This window comes from Corythoichthys intestinalis, chromosome 2 (genome assembly GCF_030265065.1).
Source record: "Corythoichthys intestinalis isolate RoL2023-P3 chromosome 2, ASM3026506v1, whole genome shotgun sequence".
Lineage (NCBI taxonomy): Eukaryota > Metazoa > Chordata > Actinopteri > Syngnathiformes > Syngnathidae > Corythoichthys > Corythoichthys intestinalis.
The window spans coordinates 64,912,287-64,935,543 of NC_080396.1; the positions used below are offsets into that span (position 1 = coordinate 64,912,287).

The window sequence follows — 23,257 nt, forward strand, 5'->3', positions numbered from 1 at the left end:
CATGCCGCTTTTCCTCACGAGGGTCGCGGAGGTGCTGGAGCCTATCCCAACCAACTACGGGCAGTAGGCAATTTTTCAAATAATTTTCTTTAAAAATATTTTTTTTTACCAACCGAAGCAACTTTTTGAGGGATTGAATGATTGAGAAACAAATGTCCTACCCTTAATATGGCCCAAACACAAAAAGGTTTGCTTCAATCAAAGAAAACCTTTTCAATGAAAAATTAATTGTTCAAATGCAATTTTTCCCATCTCAAATATTTTTTCGCATTCAAAAACTTTTTCTATGATTGAATTTTTTCTTTTTTGATTGAAGTGAAGTTTTCTTTTTAAACATTTTTTTAAGCAACTCATTTTTTGATTGAATAATAAAGACAAAAATGTCCTAGCCAAAATGTGGCCCAAACACAAATCAACATTACTTCAATCAAAAAAGTTGCTTCAATTAAAAAAAAAAAAAAAAAAAAAAAAACTACTTTAATCCAAAAAAAAAAAAAAAAAAAAATCAAAGAAAAATAGCTTTCACATACATTTTTTTGTTTGTTTTTTGAGTTTCAAATGTATTTTTACATTCAAACACATTTTATTATTTTTTTTATTGAAGCGATTTTTTCCGGTTGAAAATATATATTTTGAGTGAAGCAAATTTTTTCTGATTGAATAATAAAGACACAAATCTACCTCCATATGGCTCCGCCCAGAGGATACAATTTTTGACGGTGGTAACTGCATTGGCACGACACCGGCGGTCGTACCATATGCAATGGATGACGATCTTGGCGAAAAGTATTGCCTAAGAAGCCTGATTTAGAATTCCCCTCAAGAATGATGGAAAACAAAAAACACTCATTGTCAATTTATTATTATAAATATTCTAGTAAGTTATTTTATTGCTGACACTGCGTTTCATCAACATGTTGCGCCTGCCTGCCCCAAAAGTCAAACTCCGCCTATAAGTGTAGGTTTAGGACAGTGATATGGATGGACTCAAATGTGTGTCAGGCGTCAAAAACAAACAGACACAGATCGATCCCCACTTTACAGTTGTCAGTCTTAAAGGCTGACAAATTCAACAGTGCGACCTGATTAATTTTTTGATGGATTTGTTTCATCACCACCTTTTGAATTTCCTGTTAAGTTGTACTATCAACTGAAACACACTTAGTAGCAAAAGGTTTGCGTGTGTCCCAACTTGTAACTCTTTCTGCTTTGCCAGTTTCAAATAAAAGAACAATTCAATTTGAAAAACGGATCCATGAAATTATATCCCTTAGCAAATTACAAGTTAGTTACTAATCAAAATGACCATTTCGACATGGCATGCACATGCTCGTAGCCCGCTCACTCAGACTGAGCACCAATGTAATTAAGTGTGGCATGACAGGCTTTTAAAGAAAGCGGGCAACGGAATTGGATTGCTGTACAAATTAGATTCACCGATCAGCAACGAAATAAATTTAAGGCCTTGTGAGCGTTGTGAGAACAGAAGCTTCAAATTGGATTTTCTCACTTCAGTGCTAAATTTGTCATTTAACACAACAAGTTATCTTTGTCTTCATTTTCAAAGAGAATTGCTGCTTAGTGGGTTGAAAAATCATGAGCGTATTAGAGTAGACTGTAACTTGTCTGTCAAATTACATGCTGTGTTTTAGTGCTGTAAAACTTTATGGGGTGCTTGGGGTTACTAATGAAGGCAATAACTTCTTGAGTATACAGTATGTAGATATGTAAATAAAAAATAAAATACTAAGATTATTACTTCTCAGTAGTTAAACTTTCACAATGGTAGGCTTAAAACTAGAACATTGGGTTATACAGTGGTACCTGGACGTACGATGGCTTCGATACACCATCTTTTCGACATCTGACGTAAAATTTGACTCGCCATTTGTTTCTACATCTGATGACATGAGTTCCAAGAATATTAGTGCAGGTGGTAAAACAAGGAAAATGGTGAGGCTTTCCATTCAAATAAAGATGGAAATGGAAAAATCTGAGCGTGGTGTGCGCGTCCGTGAACTGGCTTGACAATGCAGCTATAGAATGTTTACGATCCTGGCAGTACTTCTCGGACCTCCGTTCGCCAGTCTTTATAAGTTAAGGTGACAATTATTATTATTATAACATCGTCAAAAAAAAATTGCCATCTTCGCTAGGTTTTTAAATCTTTCATTTCAGAACTTGTGCAACACAACATGCCAACTGTCCGCCGCAGCTGAACATGAAATGTCGCACTCTGTTACGTCAGCCACGCGGTGCATCAAGTAGAGTACGCAAAACACATCCGCCACATTAGAACCCGTGTAATTGCTATTTGTAATAGTACCAGCAGTATTTATAAAGTATTTACTGTGGTTTTTCGGGATGAGGAACGAATAAATGTAATTATAATGTATTCTTATGGGAAAATCCTGCTCGACATACGACCATTTAGACTTACAAACAAGGTCCTGGTCCCTAACTTAGTATGTAGAGGTACCACTGTATTAAATACATTTTTTTTTTAATCGTTATTTTTTTTATTTCAATTTAAAAAAAAAAAAGGCACAAAATTACAGCCCAAACCCAGGGCTTCACCAAATGGTGGATTTTTTTCTCCAATATGTAAACAATATTTTGTTTTAGTGCACAACTTTCCATAAAACATCATCAAAATATCAGTAGATAGTTTAGTAATACAGGGGAACCTCTATTTACAAAACTGATTGGTTCTGGAAGTAGTTTCGTAACTTGAAATTCGGTAAAAAGAGACGCGTTTTCGATGTAAATGCCCTAATCTGTTCCACCCACCTCCCCCCAAAAAATTCAGACATATTTTTTTAATAATGCATAAGAATGCATCAAAACATGTAACAAATAAATGTTACAATTAGATTATTGCACAATAAACATAAAATCAGAGTTGTGCATAATGTAAAAACACAAGAATAAAGTAAAGAATAAAAATGAATACGAGTAATAAAGTTGTCAGAATACGAGGGGCGAATGAAGAGGATGCTGAGGTACACACAAACATATACAATAGAGCCTCTTAGCCACATGGATGCTAGCAATGCTAAGCGATAGCCAATAGAAGAGCAGCTATAAGTATCTTACGTTCAGTAAACTCTGGGTTCTGCAAGTACCAGTTATTCTGTATTTTTGGTTTGAAATTTCTTTCATGACAAGAGGCAATATTTTCTCGTTGAGGTGTGTCTTAACCTGAAAATTCTTTTATGTAGAGACGACCGTCAGTAGAGGTACCCCTGTATATCGGTAATGAAATCAACAAATGGAAATGATGCGGATCCCATCTGCACACGCGAAATCTTACTGGTCATTCTTCCTATGTTAGGCTCAGTAAATGACAGGGCTTGTGTTTTAAGTATTTTTTTTTCCAAATCAAAGAAATCAGATTTGTTGTTGTCTCTAAATATGTTTCGGGGGGAAAAAAGCAAAATCTGGATGTGTTCCAAGTTTACGACTAAATACAAGCTTTTTCCCCTTGAATTCATTTGGATTAACTCGTGAATTATGAATGAAAAAATATGATTCCGAAAAGGTGATCCCAACCAACCATACTGATACCTGAATCCTTACCGTGTTACAGAAGAATGTAAGGAGGAGTGTCGCTTCAACGCCGTGTGTCTGGTAGATCAATTGAACGCTCAATGCTCCTGCGATCCCATCGAGTGTGACGGGACCTACAAGCCTGTCTGTGGCAGGGATGGTCGCACCTACACCAACGACTGTGTGCGCCGCAAGGCTGAGTGCCTGGACAAGACCCCCATTCCCGTCAAACATCCAGGACCGTGTGGTGAGTAGAACTAAGGGAGGGTGGAGGACGGGGTGTCCTTTCCCTCCTCGCGACTTGTGTTGTCATCTTATTGTCTTAAAGTTAAGTAAAAAAAAATGTGTCCAATTGTTTAATGATTCTCTTTTAAAGGGGAGGGGAAACTTAAGCTTGTGCCTTCACATCATCAGTTCATCATTAAATCATCCTTCCATCTCCAGCGACACATGCACTCATCCACCTCCACTTCAGTCTGTCTTTCTCGTCGTCCTGCGTGTTGTCTAAAAAAAAAGCTGTTCTTTCTTGTTGCAGTGCATCAGTCTGTCTGTTTGTCTGTCTTTGTCCATGTTGGCTGTGTCTCCCTGGCTCTCTGGCTGCAGGTGGAAAGTGGGGTCACCCAATGGGCGACCTCATCAAATGGCTGCTGGGGGGTGAAGCCTTCCCCTTTGCTCCGAGTGGATCGAACAGGAGGGGTCTTGTACCACTGCTCTTCTTCATGTCTCTTTGTTTCACTCTTACTGCACTGATATCATCCTTGAGGTTGGAGAAGTCTGCCTGTTTCTGTGTTATAGTCCCTATTCTACCCAGTCAAGTATTTTCTTTTTGTTCTGCATGCTTTAAGTGCTCGTCATTTTCCAAACTCAAATTCGCCACAATAGGCCCCTTCCCCATTTTTCAAAATACTGATTAAAAAAGCTGCAGTCTACATGAAAGCCAACCTCTATTGGTTTCATTCCTGTATGCCTTTTTTACAGGAAAAGGAAAAAACCTTTAATGTCAAATGAGTAAATTATCATGTCATTCCATGCAGCTAAAATTAAAGCAGAAGACAGAATTAAAAAAATACTTTGTGTTTCCATTGATAAATTGAAAAAGGCATTATCAGGCGAGGCAGTATTTGAAAGTTTTATTTTTATTTATTTATTTTTTTGTCATTTTCCAAAACTACTTTTTTCAAGTGCAATTTTGTCAGATGTGTGCTGCTCTGAAGTCAGCAGTTTGCCGTGAAAAGTAATTTTCAATACAATTTTAATTAAACTAATTTACGAGATTTCTACTTTGTTCTTTGGGATCCATACAAAAGACACAACATGCCCCATTGGATGGATACACTATATAGTCTTCAAAAGGATGTATTTTTATAATGTTGGTGAGTCACATTGTTGAACTTACAGTGTGATGCATTTTATACTGTGAGCAAGGTTTCGTTTTCATCGCTATGGTTCTGATCAAGGGACCCTTAATTGGCCTGTATAGTGACACATATTTTTAAAAAAAAATCTACGTATAAATGATATCAGTACTAACATTCTCGGAACTTTATAAAAACAAACAAACAAACAAACAACCTCTTCAACAACAACTTTCAGCACATTCTAGGATGCTCATTTTTGGGGGGCATGGACAGTCAAGATGGATGGATGGAGGGATGGATCTATCTTAAAAATGCCACTTGTTGGTTGGGGTCGATGTTTTTGTAATACAGTGGTACCTCGACATACGATCGCTTCGAAACACGATCTTTTCGACATCCGACGTAAAATTTGACTCGCCATTTGTTTCTACATCTGACGACATGCTTGAAATACAACAATTTATGGCAGCACCTCTTTGTTTTCCTGCAAGAGGGACGCGGGTTTTCATGTGAGAGAAATCAACATGGGTTCCAAGAATGTTAGTGCAGGTGGTGAAAAAAAGGGAAAAGATGAGGCTTACCGTTGAAATGAAGATAGAAATGATGGAAAAAATATGAGCGTGGTGTGCGCGTCCATGGACTAGCTCTACAATACGGCCCTAGAATTTCTACCATCTCGACGGTCCGCATCCAATCTCTGTGTTCGCCAGTCCTTATAAGTTAAGGTGATAATTATTATGATTGTAACTAGTGCTGCAACGATTAATCGATTAACTAGAGCATTTGATTAGAAAAAAAGATTCAAATTAAATTTTGCTGCTTCGAGTATTCGTTTAGTTAAAGTGGCATTGTAATGGTTTGTTTTGAAAGTGTTTGCATTTAGTTTTATTGATTTGGGTGGATACACTGCCCTCTAGTCTACTTCATTTCACATTGTTGAATCCAGCTGCTCTCTGTTAAGACCAACATAAGCTAAGCTTTTGTTTGAGTTAATGTTTTTTTAATGCATTTGTAATTTAGTTTACAGGTATATTTGGCCGTTTTTTTTGTTTTGTTTTTTTGTTGTTGTTTTTTTGTTTGTTTGTGGGAATAAGTGTCTGGATCATTTGTTAAGAACATTGTAAAAAAAACAAACGTTAGCATTATATAGCATTTAAGCAGCGGACTTTAGCCAATTGTTCTTTTGTTGTACATAGATCCTCATTTATTATTTTTTTATACTGTTTGAGGCTCAGCTCAGGTATTTGGATTTTTTAATGTTCCTTATCCGATTACTCAATTATTCGAAATAACTACTTAATCGATCAATTGACTGCTAAAATAATCGATGGATGCAGCCCTAATTGTAACATCGCCAAACAAATCATCAAGTTTTAAATTTTTTATTTCAGAACTTGTTCAACACAACATGCCTACTGTCAGCTGCAGCTGAACATGAAAAGTGAAAGTAAAAAGTCCTCTCTCACTCTGGCAGGTCAGCCACGCGGTGCATTCAGGTACACCACGTAAAACACATTCACCACATTAGAACCTGATACGTAACATTATTACAAGTATTACTAATATTATTACCACTATTATGATATTATTATTCCTATTTTTATTCATAATTTATTGGTTTTGTTGTGTGTAATTGCTATTAGCATTAGTACCAGCAGTATTTATTAAGGATTTAGTGTAAGTTTTCGGGCTGTGGAACGAATGATTGGAATTATAATATATTCTTACGGGAAAATCCTGCTCGACATACGACCATTTCAACTTACAAACAAGGTGCTGGAACAAATTAACTTCATATGTAGAGGTACCACTGTATATACTGTATATATGCACAAACAAATTAGGTGTCGGGTAAAAAACTCGTTCTACGTGTGGACAATGCCCAAAAGTTGTGAAGGTATAAAAAGAAGTAGTAACATTTTAAAGCTAGGAGAAAAAAAAAACTGGTGAAGCTGGAGTCTTATAGCTTTGAACGGCTGTGTGCTCACTGAGTAAATTCTCGTGTATTGAATCAGTGTCACAAATAGCCCAAGAAAAGGTAAGCAGAGTCAAGCCTCTGATGCTCACTGATCTGAGCTAGTCCGATATTATTTCTATCAACGAATGAGACTCCAAGTCACTAAAAATGTAATCTGTCTGCTACAGTATGTATGAATCCATCGAACCAAACTCTCATTTGAATAGATTATCCGATTAACACAGTAAGATGTCCATACTACTGTACGTGTGTGGTGTTAGAGCGGAGCTGAACACCAAAGTCGATTTGTTGTTGGCATCAGCATGCAGCGTCTTTCATTACCATGACTTGTTCGTCTGTGCTCTGCTTAAATGAAACAGTACGAATGTCTTGTATTGTGTATTCTAACAACCGCACCCTGCATTTGTGTCTTGATATTCTACTTCCCTCTCAGTAGCATCCCTTCCCTAGCGTATTATTCAGCTAGTTTGTTTGCGGTTATGTTAATGTATTCTTATTGAAATTTGCATATTACTCAAAAAGAGCACTGCAAACGTCAAAGACTGACTTTGTTTTTCAATTAAACATCAAAGAAGAAAAGCGTAGGGGCCCACCCAGACAGTAAGCTTTGCCAGACTGGTGATACGCAGTGTTGCACGCAATATACAGTATGCTTGTACTTTCTTATTGGCAGTGTTTTAGTAGAACGGAGCAGAGCAGATTAGATTAGTGATTGTCTTTAAAAATACTGTAGAGATAAGCAGTCGTGGAAATGACCCAAGATCTGCACGTGTGTTTGAGTGATTGATCCATAACCCAAAGAACTCTGGCAACAAGATACAGTGTGAGGTTTCCTCTCAGATGCTTGCACCTTGACAGTTCAATGGCTGTGTCAGAAAATGTCAGCCTGGTGCGCAAACACAATCAGTGCCTCAAGGCTTCAGTTTCATCTCTACGAGCTAGCGTTTGGTTATGTTTGGCATGCATACCTTGTGGTAGCTGCATTTGCTCCTTGCTGATGAATGCCTCTGCCATCAGTTAGGGTGGCCATACGTCCGAAGGAAGGCCGGAAAGTTAGGAATTTAAATGCTTTGTATGGTATCCAGTGCAGAATTGAGCCTGGCACTTATTGTTCCTCCCTTTTGAGTTGGACCTCTGCGCAAGACTGTATAACTGGATAATTTGCCGTTCCATTCATACTGGGTATTACACATGTTATAATTTTTAAGTTGAAAATGAACAGTTTTAAGTCCATAGTCAAGTGCACTCTTTTTGTAATGGCAATTAAATCATAGTATTATGCTTTTGTATGCATTAAGGTCTGCTCTGTGTCAGTGGGAAATCATGATTTTAGCCTGACCACATGCACGAATGATTGTAGTGTGTCACGCAGGTTCCATAGCACGAACACACTGAGGGATCCAACTGCCATTGAATTGCATGAGAGGCTGTAAAGAGCCATTGTGCACATATGCCAACAATGCCAAGCTTTGAAATAAATGAAAAATCCAGTAAATCTGGTACTGTGCATCATATATAATGACTTTAATCCTTGTACAAGCTTTGTTGGTAGTTCATTGGCATTATTTATATGTATTTAAATCAATTCTGCACTGTCAACAAAAGTGAGAACTAGAGTTGTCCGATAATATTGGCCACCCTATAATATTGTCTGATAAAAGCATTTAAAATAATATTGGTATTGGTTTTTCGACACTACGTATGTTGGGTTATAAGTTAAAGTACAAGCCTGCTACCTTTGTGCATGGGCTGGTCACATCTTAGCATAGCGGTTGTGCTTAGCGTGACCTCGAGACGTCTCTAAACCAAGATGTCTTGGATTTGTTAACTGAGCGAAAGACCCTAATCACTCTTTTGGGCACAAATAAAATGAACAATTCATGAAAAATGATGAATAACAAACTCATCGCATATAACTATTGTGTCTCCAGATAGAAATAGTCACTAAGAAACATAATAAACCACCTAATTAATTATTAAAAATTAGGGCTGTCAAATGATTAGAATTTTTAATCGAGTTAATCACAGCTTAAAAATTAATTAATCATAATTAATCGCAATTCAAACCATCTATAAAATATGCCAAATTTTTCTGTAAATTTTTTTGGGAATGGAAAGATAAAACACAAGACGGATATATACATTCAACATACTGTACATTAGTACTGTATTTGTTTATTATAACAATAAATCAACAAGATGGCATTAACATTATTGACATTCTGTTAAAGCGATCCATGGCTAGAAAGACTTGTAGTTCTTAAAAGATAAATGTTAGTACAAGTTATAGAAATTTTATATTAAAACCCCTCTTAATGTTTTCTTTTAATAAAATTTGTAAAATTTTCAAACAAAAGAATAAAATAGTAGCTCGCCATTGTTGAGACGTCACATGGGCTCCCTGCCATAAAATAAAATCAGTCACACCCAAGCGCCAGCAGAGGGCAACAAAACAAAACAAAAAAACACAATTAACAAATGGACATGACACTGCTGTCATTTTAATCTGTTTGAGCAGGGCATGGGCATTAAATGTGTCAAATATTTTAACGTGATTAATTAAAAGAATTAATTACCGCCCGTTAAAGCGATCATTTTGACAGCCCTATTATAAATATGTGCAAAAGCCTAGCAAAATACATCTTGAGAATTAGGGATGGGAATCGAAATCCGATTCCAATTCGGAACCGGTTCCGAGTGTTTCGAGGCCTCGACATCACAATGAAAAAGCCTGAACGATCCCTTTAACGATTCCTAAAGACGCGTATTGCGTCGTGATGTGTGTTGTTGTCCAGACGCATCAAACTAGCATGGCGCCAAGAACCACTCGCTCCAAAGTTTGACTACACTTCACCAGGAAAGAGTGTGAAAATGAAAGGTTACGACGGGTAAGCACGAGCATTGCAGCCATAAACAAAACAATGACAGCACGTAGGTTCAAACGCTCGAAAGTGTGTCTTCACTTCACGAGGAAAAATTACAACAAAGCGACTTGCAGTCATTGCAAGGTGGAGATAACTGCATCGGGAGGGAATACGATTGCGCTGTCCTCACAGAGAGGCTAAGGCTCAGTCCTGGCTATAAAAAAATAAATAAATAAAAGTCCCGGCTATACAGCTAGCTAAACTCCCAAATGACGATGCAGAAGACGTTGGTATAATTTGCTGACTTTATTCAACCATCACTTGAAGAGTGAAACTAAGAATAGAAATGAAACAAATCAATTTCGTCCCCAATAACAAACAGGTTTGCATCAACGTAAATCAGCGATGATTAGCTGCTAATAACAGTATGGTTAGCATTCGTTCGCTAGCATTAGCACATCGTTCAAACCACTACACAACTGGATTTAAGTGTCCGATCGCGAGTGGAAACACAACAACAACAACACAAAAGATGATACATACAGGCGTTGCCTCTGTAGATATTAACATTAACAAAGAACGTAGGCTCGTAGAAGTGTTTCCCTCTCTCACTCACTTGGATGCGGCATTTCTTCTTTGGGTGTATGCGCGCTCCAGTAGTCCTCAAACTGCGGCCCGCGGCCCAAATACGGCCCACCTCCACATTTGGTCCAGCCATTTTGAATTTTTTTTTTTTTTTTCCTCAATCGTGTTATTTATTTTCTGGCCTTTTCCTTGAAGAATTCAGAGAGGGTTATTTGGTTATTATCTATTTAATTAATAGTGTTTTTATTATTAATTATTATTATTATTATAAAGAATCCAGATAGGGTTATTTGATTGTGGCTTTCTGAAAAACAATAATTTTTTACATTTATGCACTTCTGCAATCGTCACAATTTTCTGTAACAAACTGACCCCGGCCCCTCATCAGAGAAGGGAAAAGTTATGTGGCCCTCACAGGAAAAAGTTTGGGGACCCCTGCTTTAACACATATTGCCAAAGGCAGAACAAAAACCTATCTGCCAATATATACCAATATTTTTTATTTCTATTAGATAAATGTTTCAGTAAAATGTTACTCATTCTTGTGTATTTGCCACTTATTGCCACAGCTAACATTGAGGCTTTGGGCCTCTTTTGATCTCGTTGTGAGTTTGTAAGGTTGTGACTTCTGATTAAACAAACTCGATGCCAATCAAAACGTTTGTTCTTTTCCCCCAAATTAGAATCGATAAGAGAATCGATAAAGAATCGAATCGTTAGGCAATATCTATAATGGAATCGGAATCGTAAAAATCCTATCAATTCCCATCCCTATTGAGAATTGTCATTGCATTGGCAAGTCTTATGGTTGCTTGCCTGTTTTTGTATTGCTTTGTCACTCCCTTTAATTCGACATTTTGGCTCATTTCAATTTAAATTATTTATATAGAACATTATTTTGACACTTTCTCCTATAACTTCAGTTGAAGTTGTTCTCTTATTATTCACAGAATGGTTATTTGGTAAACCTTGAAGTTTTTACATTTTTCATTATTAAAGCCAAGCCCGTCGACGGGGGGCGGCAACCGGGTACGTTATCCCGGGCCTCGGGATCATAGGGGACCCTTAATTTATTTTACTTTACATTCACAAATCTATTTTTTATTCAAATCATTGTCTGATTAAATATTATGATCTACTCGATTTAATGTATATGTACTTAAAAAACATTAAATATTTCAAATATATATATTTTTTTGTTCTTTGCGCACCCCCCCCCCCCCGTCTTAGCAGAGAATGGTTTGACCCCTCTCTGGCGCACTCAAGGCTACACTACGTATGTGACGTGAAGAAGGAAATTTAAATTGTTAGAAACTCTAAACATGGCAACGCGTCATAAATCGAGTGGGCAGAAAAGAAAAGAAAAAGAGATGAAGATCATGGAGGTGAACGAAAAAAAATGCAGAAGTTTTTGAAAGGGGGACAAGAAGCCAGAGAATTGGGGCTAGAGTTTGCTGTGGGCGGTGATGTCGGTAAGTGAACAACAGCCGCTAACACTTCACGATCACTGTGACCAAAGCCCGAGTCGAGTAAGTCGCTTGTAGCCTATTGAGATGCGTATGACAAGGCATGCTGGTCGCGTTAAGCCGAGGAAACAGAAGGTGATGGGAAATCAGGGATATATGTTAGTCTTTGTTGAGCAGGTGTGTGAGCCTGAACAGACTCGGGTCCGGCGGCTGGATTTATCTTGGGTTTACATCCCAGTGTGTATTATAGCAAACGCTAATACGAATCCATTACCAAAACAGCACAAACGAACCTGTTAACAACCTAACCATGCTCTCCATTGAGCGTGAGCTTGCTCAAAAACTGGATTTCACTGATGTTATAAATGACTTTGCTGTCAAAAAATCTAGGCGCATCACTGTTTGAGGGTTTGATAAGTCAGGCAGGCATAACACTCTCAGTTGTATTGTAGCCTGCATGGGATAATAGATGGAATTTTTTTCTTTATATTGTGTCACATCACATTAAGGTCTGTTAAATTTAACTGCCCATCTCAAATTAAATAAATTGAAAATTTACACTTTCATTGCTTGCAGGTGTTAAAAGTACTGCGTATGATGTTGTGACAAGCCAGTGGCAGGGGTGGGTTGGGGGGGCCCAATAATGGTCTCTTGTCCCCGGGCCCCTGCAAGTCTGTTGACAGCCCTGATTAAAGCATCAGTGGGTATCACGATACAATTAGAAATAGTATGTTAGGTCCACGACTGCATTTATTGGTATCGGTTTGATATGGGTATCAGATGTTTGTGTTTGAATAACATCAGGTTAAAAAGCCATTATTAGACAACTCTAATTATAACCTGTACTGTGCACTATCTAAAGTATATTAGTATTTAGTCAACTCACTTTCCATGATTGAAGTGTACGGAAAAGTGGGATGATTTGAGTCAGATATTTTGGGAAAACTAACATCGGCAAGGGAATTAAATGTTTCTTTGGTGGACAGGGTCCTTTTAAAGTGGGTTTTTTATTTTGTGTAACACCTTAACATGTTGGCTTACTTCATATTAAAATGTTTTAAATTTAACTACTACTTTGCTTTCATCTCACGGAGATAATTTGTCGCTTTGAAACGATTATGTTCTATGCTGAGCTTTTGCCACAGCGCAAATCAATAACACGCGGAGCCAAGTAGCCTACAATTGATTCAAACATTGCAACCACAAAACCTCCATCCCTGTTTGTCTCATTTGGAGGGAAGGCATATCCATTGTGGTTAATTTATGGATAATGGATTGTAAATTCACACACAGGGCTTTTGTTAGTTCCCTCTGCGGAACAGAAAGATACATTTTAGTCTGCGGTAATACATTAATGCCCCCCCTATCCCAATGATGTCAGTACAGCATGGTTCCAGAAGGTAGACAATGATCATATGTGACAGTGACAAATGTTTAGCTGTTCAAAGGTGGCCAATCATAAGCTGAGATGTGTTCTAGAATTCTTTAATGTTTTTGCATTACCAACTCGCCGTTAGGAAATTCCTGATAAACATTGAGATTAATAAACTTATAAACGGATAATAAACTATTTGGTCACTTGATGTACTAAATAAACCCCTCGAGAATGATCGGATGAAATTTAATGATGACGTACAAACACAAAAACAATACTTTCAGTATACTAGTAAGTTACTTTTTGTGTTGAATCATGGTTTGCCTAATTCTTCATGTATGACATTCAGAACACAAACAAGTTTTGTCTTATTCAGATAGTTTAACAAAGGTTGATCGACAATATTTTTCAACATCAGTTCAAACTGTTGCAAGTGGTTGAACTTGGCAAGAAAGATCCAGAAAGTGGGCCACGTCCCCGCAGCGCACTGGGCATTAACAAATCAAAATGGCTCAGTGGCTCCCTGACGTGTCATTGTACCTGTGTGCAATGTACTTTGCGTAATGTGCTTTTTTTGGCTCTTGTCTGTACCGCCCGCAGCTTGGTGAAAGGATATTTGGATCTGCAGCATGTCACAGTGCGCCAAAGACATGCCTTCATTTCCATTTAGAGCTGTTCCTGTCTGACTAATGGATGGCAGATAAATTCTCAGGGTAAAAAAAAATTAAGCTGAGTTAAAACTAATTAATGTTTGAAGTAATTTAAATTTATCCAATAAATAATTTTTTTAATCGTTTTGAAAATTGGAACGGCAATTCTTTATGCTCTGAAATTAAACAGAAAAGAAGCATTCCTATATTGAGCTTCTTTTAAAGCACAAGATATTCACATGATTCATACTTTACTTTCACAAATTCTTTGTCAAGAATTTTTTTGAATTTTGAAAGATTTTGTTTCTTGTAAAGATGTGAACGACAAATCAGCGGCAAAAACATTGGGCTGAAAATCGGTTTTCTGTTAAAAGACCGAAAGTTTACCACTGAAAATTTTGAAGAAGCGTAGTCCTCTTGTCTTTATGTCATTTAAACACTGCGAGAAGCAACACTACTGGGTCAATGCCAACATGTCCGAAGTTTGGAAGTATTTTGAGGTATCAAAGAAAGATATAAATAATTAAATAAAGGAAATGAAATAAATTTGCTTCATCGCTGCTATACGCTCGTTTTGAAGTTGCTTTCCATTGATGTCCCGTTTCACATCGAGTACAGTGCTTTGAGCCTGTGCATTAGTAGTTTGAAGTTTAATTAGGCGAACAGTATACAAATAGTATTTAAAATGCACACATGTGCATTTGCTGTGGTTTTATTACAATATGTTTATAGCACGACCATTTCCTCTTTTGGTCACATTTTATCCACGACTTCCACACCCCATCTGCCAGTCGCCTTTTAGTCCGTCCGGGATCAACTTCGCTCAGCTTTGTCGCCGCTAGAACTCGGCCCACTCGTCTGGTTCTCGCTCGATTCCAGTTGTTGCACAAGAAAACACTGAGTCCTATTTTAAGGAGCAGGAGAGATTGTCATAGCTCTTTCAAGAGATTTAGTAGTTTCGGCGAGAACAAAATAGTTTTTTATTGTTGTTGTGAACAACAGTTCTACAAAAACATATATCGATACCTCATTTAGCTTAGCAATGGAAGCGTGACATCCATTTTTCGGGTGTCCCACACTTCCAAGAAAGTGCAATTATATATGTTTCTTGTTTCTACATGTTTCTACGTCCAAAAAACAGAATGCTATGACGACGCCGGCGCTCACTGCCTCCCATGGGCAGGGGTGGATCTAGAAAATTGTTGGGTGGCGAGATGGTGGTTTTTGAGGTGCTGCAAATATTTCATGATGGTTTAGTACATCTCACATTTAACATGATCAGTTCCAATTTACCTAAAAAAAAATAATAATAATACAAATTAGTTTTTTGTGTATGACAGTTTTGTTGATGAAACATCAAACTTTTTTAGTGAAGAAATTTTTTTTAACAAAACGGGATATTGAAATTATAATCATTTTGCATTTCCATCTAATAACATTCAATTGTATTCAACTAATTGTTATGTATTGATCCACATAGACTAATTTTTACACCTTTCGTGAATCCGCCCCTGCCCATGAAGTATCAGAATTGGCACCTTTCAAACTAAATTTCACGAGCCTCCGGGGTTTCAGTTTCAGTTTATTCACACATCGTATCATGGTACACACAAGAACATGATCATATATACAAGCAGTTCATCCGACAAGATGCATGAAAGGGACACTCTGAATAAGTTATTTAAAGCTTTTAGTTGGGGCCCAATCAAACAACACACACATACACACATCCATACACACACAATTAACTATGGAAAATTTCAACATTCTGATTACATTGGATTTGACATGTGATACCTTAGTAATGTTATTCAAAGACAACATATTAAGCATACATTGCAAGGAGGTGAGTTTTCAGTTTTTTCTTAAAAATGCTGATGGAGTGTGACATTTTAAGTGTTTCGGTTGTAGAACCAGTGCCAGTGAAAAGGGCATTAATCAGAAAATAATTAAACAAACAAACAAACAAACAAACAAAAAATATATATATATATATTAAATGAAATAAAAAAAGATTATAAGCATGTGTATTTTTCGTTTTTTCGGCCAGGTGTTTCCAATACTCGGTTTTTGGTTTCGGCCAAAAATTTTGCTTTCATTACATCCCTGTGTTCTTGGTTCACTTGTATGTATGTCAATATTAATTCCCTCAGTTAGACCGGTCATTGTCATATAGAAAGTTGGAATCATAACACAATTACACTACAGTATTTCCGAAGTACCAATTAACTTGTCTAAACTCCAACATTCACATTCTAATTTACCATTCTATTTCAAGAACCAGATGATGCTGTTTGAAGATTTATTGCACATTTTTGCCATTTACACATTTGCCATTTTCTAAAGCCGTTGAGACAGCATTCAATATCTTGCCACAGACACTAGAAGATGGCCAATGTTAAATTATGACTTATGTTCAATCGTACTCTAGGTTTCATTCCTTGAGGGCTTAGAGATGAGACAATTGGAGTCCCAAGCAGTTACGGTGCTCTGACGGTGTCCGTCAGGCTAAGCACTGTTTTCCTAATCAAATTAATTTGAGGAAGTGTGGTGGAAAGCCGATTGACAGCAGGCATACTGCCAGTCCACTTAACGTGGGCTTCAAGCGATCCTCAGCAAGCAGAAATTGTTGAGATTATTTGGGTCAGCAGGCTGTCAGAAGTGACTTGATGTAGCTGCATGCCACTTGGCTGTGATTAAATAAAGCACAGGGAATCACTTGCAAATTTGCTTTTATTTGATTGCACTTCTAGTCTTCACTCCACTGAGCAAACTGGACAAAAATTGCGATTCATTATAAAACCTGACAAATTCTGGGCAGAAGTCACATGCCTCAAATTTTAATGGCCCTTTTGGCCAATCAAAAAATGTAAATATATCAGGTATTCCACTAAAATGACATCCGGGCAGGAACAGCCAATAGGAACCGTATGTTTAAGCACACACATTTAAATTAACAAATGAATCACGACACAGTATTCTACTTACAGTAAAATGCACCATCGTCTTAGTTGAGAAGAACTTTGCTCCTCTTATAAGCATTCAGGAGTAGACAGACACAGCCTACAGGGTATGTCCGTTCCTTTATGTTAATGGAGCCTTTTCCTCCACTGATATCATACATGAATGTCTTTTAATGCAAATGAGGGCGAGGGATTTCGATCAAAGGCTAGCAGGCAAAAAAAAAAAGACAAGGCAGTGCTTGCTTTGGATTGGCAGTCCCATTGGATTGCTGGCTTGTAATGAGCTTGTAAGGTATTTCTCTCAACAATTTGGCCGCTGCAAGCATCACCTGGAATGTGCCAATTCCACCGACAGTATAATATGAACATGAACCAATTGGAATTGCATCTGGACCCTCAGGGTTGAGGGTGGGGTCTAAGTGCCTACTGTATGCATGAATTGAGCAGGACCTACTGTGCCTAAATATTCCCTCAGCAATTTGGAGACATGATACAGTGGTTTGATGGGAATGTAGCCTGGTATAAGGGTTTTGGAATTTTTGTTAATAGGTTGCCACATTATGATTCATTCGGACTTGAAGTGGAATTCGCAATCTGTTTCAGAATGAAGATGTCTTCATCATAAAGCATTTAATTTACATTTGTTGGGAAAGAGTGCATATGTCTAAATACGTTAACATCTGTGTATTTTAACTCAAATGAAACAAAATGGCTCATTCATTTTCACATGACAAAGTCAAATCCTTGCAATTGTTTGTTGTCAAAGGTGGTCTATTAGTCTATCATACATTATTTTTTCTAAACATACCAAATGTGGAACGTAACTTTCTTAGGATTCAATATACTGGGCTCTATATATACTAGTATGTATATGTGCTACCTCTACTTACGACATTAATTGGTACTGGAAGTAGTCTTGTAACCCCAAAATTTTGTGTATAGCGACACGTTTAACATGTACATGCCCTAATCGGTTCCAAGCACTACTGACACGCCACATTAAATTTTATAATTGGGGTAAAACCGGGATTTAAAAAAACACATTTGTATTATACCATATACGTACCTAACCTAAACGTTAATACCTGTAATGAAGTAGATAATAGAACATAATGAAAAGAACTGCAAAATACAAATTGAAAGGTCATCAACAATAGGCCAAGTGGAGAGCAGCATACGGAAGAGGATGGGATGGGAAAGATTATAACCATTAGGGCAGTAGGAACTTATGGTGTGACATTTAAAAGCAGAAAGCAGGAAGTACAAACACTGCTGGCCAAAGTATTGGCACCCATGCAATTCTGTAAAATAATGCTCAATTTCTCCCAGAAAATGATTGTGATTACAAATGCTTTGGTAGTAATATCTTCATTTATTTTGCTTGCAATTAAAAAACTCAAAAGAGTATTAAAAAAAAAAAAATCCTTATAATTTTACATAAAACTCCAAAAATGGGCCGGATAAAAGTATTGGCACACTCAGCCTAATACAGTAGCACAACCTTTAGGCAAAATAACTGCGAACAACCGCTTCCGGTATCCATCTATGAGATTCTTACCATGCTCTACTGGAATTTTGGACCAGTCTTCTTTGGCTAACTGCTCTAGGTCTCTGAGATTTGAAGGGTGCCTTCTCCAAACTGCCATTTTCAGATCGCTCCACAGGTGTTCTATGGGATTCAGGTCTTGACTCATTGCTGGCCACTTTAGAAGTCTCCAGTGCTTTCTATCAAACCATTTTCTAGCGCTTTTTGAAGTGTGTTTTGGGTCATTGTCCTGCTGGAAAACCCATGACCTCTGAGGGAGACACAGCTTTCTCACACTAGGCCCTGCATTATGCTGCAAAATGTGTTGCTAATCTTCAGACTTCATAATGCAGTGCACACGGTCAAGCAGTCCAGTTCCAGAGGCAGAAAAGCAACCTAAAAACATTTGGCAACCTCCGCCAGGTTTCACTGTGAAGACCATGTTCTTTTCTTTGAAGCCCGCGTTTTTTCCCCGTAAACTCTATGTTGATGCCTTTTCCCAAAAAAGCTCTACATTTGTCTCATCTGACCAGAGATCATTCTTCCAAAACGTTTTTGGCTTTCTCAGGTAAGTTTTGGCAAACTCTAGCCTGGCTTTTTTATGTCTCTGGGTCAGAAGTGGGGTCTTCCCAGGTATCCTACCATAGAGTCCCTTTTTATTCAGACGCCGACGGATAGTACGGATTTACACTGTTTTACCCTCGGGCTGCAGGACAGCTCGAAGTTGTTTGGATGTTAGTCAAGGTTCTTCATCCACCATCCACGCAATCTTTTGTTGAAGCCTCTCACCAATTTTTCTTTTCCGTCCACATCTAGGATGGTTAGGCACATTGCCATGGGCTTTACACTTATTGATGACACTGCGCACGGTAGACACAGGAACATTAAGGCCTTTGGAGATGGCACCTGTAGCCTTGAGGTTGCCCATGCTTCCTCATAATTTTGCTTCTCAAGTCCTCAGACAGTTCTTTGGTCTTCTTTCTTTTCTCCATGCTCAATGTGGTACACACAAGGACATAAAACAGATTGAGTCAACGTTAATCCATTTAACTGGCCGCAAGTGTGATTTAGTTATTGCCACCACCTGTTATGTGCCACAGGTAAGTAACAGGTGCTGTTATTTACACAAATTAGAGAAGCATCACATGAATTTTCAAAGGGTGCCAGTCAATCAAAACATGCTATATATTAAATCAGATCCCTTAATTAGTTTTAAAAAATGTAATTGAGTTTTACATATGTTTAAATGATTTCTAACTTACATCTTTTTAAGTTTTCCCTCAATTTTTAGGGAGATTTTGGAAGTATATTTTTCCAAATGATATATACAGTTCCCATATAATGTAATTAGGGCTGTCAAAATTATCGCGTTAACGGGCGGTAATCAATTTTTTCAAATTAATCACATTAAAATATTTTTTCAATTAACGCACATGCCCCGCTCAAACAACAATGTACTGCTCAAACAGCAGTGTAATGTCCGCTTATTACTTGTTTTTTGGTATTTGGTGCCCTCTGCTGGCGCTTCGGCCTAAATGATTTTATAGGTTTCAGCACAATGAGCGAGCATGGTGAAATTATTGACATAAACAATGGCGAGCTACTAGTTTATTTTTTGATTGAAAATTAAAAAAAAAAAAAATGGAATAAAACGAAAACATTAAGAGGGGTTTTATAATAAAATTTCTATAACTTGTACTAACATTTATCTTTTAAGAACTACAAGTCTTTCTATCCATGGATCGCTTTAAGAGAATGTTAATATTTATGTTAATGCCATCTTGTTGATTTATTGTTATAATAAACAAATACAGTACTTATGTACTGTATGATGAATGTATATACAGTGCCTTGCAAAAGTATTCGGCCCCCTTGAACCTTGCAACCTTTCGCCACATTTCAGGCTTCAAACATAAAGATATAAAATTTTAATTTTTTGTCAAGAATCAACAACAAGTGGGACACAATCGTGAAGTGGAACAAAATTTATTGGATAATTTAAACTTTTTTAACAAATAAAAAACTGAAAAGGGGGGGCGTGCAATATTATTCGGCCCCCTTACGTTAATACTTTGTAGCGCCACCTTTTGCTCCAATTACAGCTGCAAGTTGCTTGGGGTATGTTTCTATCAGTTTTGCACATCGAGAGACTGACATTCTTGCCCATTCTTCCTTACAAAACAGCTCGAGCTCAGTGAGGTTGGATGGAGAGTGTTTGTGAACAGCAGTCTTCAGCTCTTTCCACAGATTCTCGATTGGATTCAGGTCTGGACTTTGACTTGGCCATTCTAACACCTGGATACGTTTATTTTTGAACCATTCCATTGTAGATTTGGCTTTATGTTTTGGATCATTGTCCTGTTGGAAGATAAATCTCCGTCCCAGTCTCAGGTCTTGTGCAGATACCAACAGGTTTTCTTCCAGAATGTTCGTGTATTTGGCTGCATCCATCTTCCCATCAATTTTAACCATCTTCCCTGTCCCTGCTGAAGAAAAGCAGGCCCAAACCATGATGCTGCCACCACCATGTTTGACAGTGGGGATGGTGTGTTCAGGGTGATGAGCTGTGTTGCTTTTACGCCAAACATATCGTTTTGCATTGTGGCCAAAAAGTTCAATTTTGGTTTCATCTGACCAGAGCACCTTCTTCCACATGTTTGGTGTGTCTCCCAGGTGGCTTGTGGCAAACTTTAAATGAGACTTTTTATGGATATCTTTGAGAAATGGCTTTCTTCTTGCCACTCTTCCATAAAGGCCAGATTTGTGCAGTGTACGACTGATTGTTGTCCTATGGACAGACTCTCCCACCTCAGCTGTAGATCTCTGCAGTTCATCCAGAGTGATCATGGGCCTCTTGGCTGCATCTCTGATCAGTTTTCTCCTTGTTTGAGAAGAAAGTTTGGAAGGACGGCTGGGTCTTGGTAGATTTGCAGTGGTCTGATGCTCCTTCCATTTCAATATGATGGCTTGCACAGTGCTCCTTGAGATGTTTAAAGCTTGGGAAATCTTTTTGTATCCAAATCCGGCTTTAAACTTCTCCACAACAGTATCTTGGACCTGCCTGGTGTGTTCCTTGGTTTTCATAATGCTCTCTGCACTTTAAACAGAACCCTGAGACTATCACAGAGCAGGTGCATTTATACGGAGACTTGATTACACACAGGTGGATTCTATTTATCATCATCGGTCATTTAGGACAACATTGGATCATTCAGAGATCCTCACTTAACTTCTGGAATGAGTTTGATGCACTGAAAGTAAAGGGGCCGAATAATATTGCACGCCCCACTTTTCAGTTTTTTATTTGTTAAAAAAGTTTAAATTATCCAATAAATGTTGTTCCACTTCACAATTGTGTCCCACTTGTTGTTGATTCTTGACAAAAAAATTAAATTTCATATCTTTATGTTTGAAGCCTGAAATGTGGCGAAAGGTTGCAAGATTCGAGGGGGCCGAATACTTTTGCAAGGCACTGTATCTGTCTTGTGTCTTATCTTTCCATTCCAACAATCATTTACAGAAAAATAGGGCATATTTTATAGATGGTTTGAATTGCGATTAATTACGATTAATTAATTTTTAAGCTGTAATTAACTCGATTAAAAATTATAATCGTTTGACAGCCCTAAATATAATCTAACATCTGAAATCTGAGGCTTCGCTGTAATAAATTTTAGAGCCATGCCAAGCTGCGATTGCCAGGTCTAGATACAATTTGTGGTGTCACAAGTATGTAATGTAAAGTCCGATATTGTGTGGCGGTGCTGAATGTGGAGCAGAAGTCGTTAGTCATGTCCTCACTTTCCATCATCAAGTGGGAAAGATCATTCAGCCTGGGGAGTGACAGCATCTTGCCTGAACAGCCAATCTATTTGGCCATTAAGATGTTCCCATTGAGATGTCACGTAATAGTCACTTACTTGAATAAATAACTTACTGCTTTGCCTCATTCTGTCACAGAAACAGAGACTCATGCTAGGTGTTGGATATAAGGGTTTTGGGGAGGGAGACTATTAAGAATGAAGGTATGAATCAACGCTTTCATGACGATACTATAGTGATTCCTGGGAAAACAATTAGGTATAGTCAGACACGATTTGATTTCGATTGAAGGGCCTTTGACTCAGCTAATGTGTTACATGCACAATTGACAAAATCAGTTAAATTTCCAAGCAATAAACATTACTAAGCAGTTTTGATGTTTTTTGTCAGTGTTGTTTTTGAAACAATTCAGACATTTGAGAGAACTTCATTCTTGTTAACAAAACAGCATGTCTAAAAGACCACAATGTTGTGATTTTTTGTTTCAGTCGAACGTCCTTAAACAATCATACATTGATTCAGGTCTATGCAGTTTAATTACACCCCTAATTAACAATGCACGGCCACAAAACTGTGTTGGGAATACTGAAAAGTCTTCTTTCTCCATTTGAGAGAAAAATGGGAGGACTCTTTTTTTTTTATTGTGCAGCACCGAGTTTTACACTTGGGGGGATTGGTCTGTTTTTTTCTTTTTTGTCCATGACACGCACTCACATTAATAAATCAGGCAGAAATTTTGCCTCCGAGGTAATATGTGATAAAAACAGTTTGGGATGGAAATAGTTTATCATTTTTTTTACAAGTGTGAAATAAAGCAAATGGGAGACAAAGGCTTTATCGCAGGCCACGGTTTCCTGTGAATTAAGCGGGTGAACTTTTGCACAGGCCATAGTTGAGCTTAAGCTTGCACACTTTGTAAGGGTTGTAGGGAGTCTTTCATTTTCAAAGCTAGCCTTAATTCAACTTAACTATAAAACAGCTATTGTGTTTTTGTGCACCTTCAGTGCCTCTTAAAATTTAGAAACCATAAGATCACTGCTCTCAGAAAACCCCAAATATTTATATATTCATTCATCATTTTTAATAGTTAAGTGAAGCCTGATTCTGCAATATCATGTTCTT

The 23,257-nt window shown here is 37.6% G+C and overlaps 1 protein-coding gene across 7 annotated transcripts in view; it reads left to right on the forward strand.

Moving 5' to 3' along the window:
• agrn (agrin) overlaps nucleotides 1-23,257 on the forward strand; it is a 526,155-nt gene that overhangs the window by 321,477 nt on the left and 181,421 nt on the right. For all 7 annotated transcript variants that reach the window (XM_057830472.1, XM_057830467.1, XM_057830469.1 and 4 more), the window contains one exon: nucleotides 3,590-3,796. In XM_057830472.1, the coding sequence (XP_057686455.1) occupies nucleotides 3,590-3,796 (207 nt within the window). The remainder of the gene's footprint in view (nucleotides 1-3,589; nucleotides 3,797-23,257) is intronic.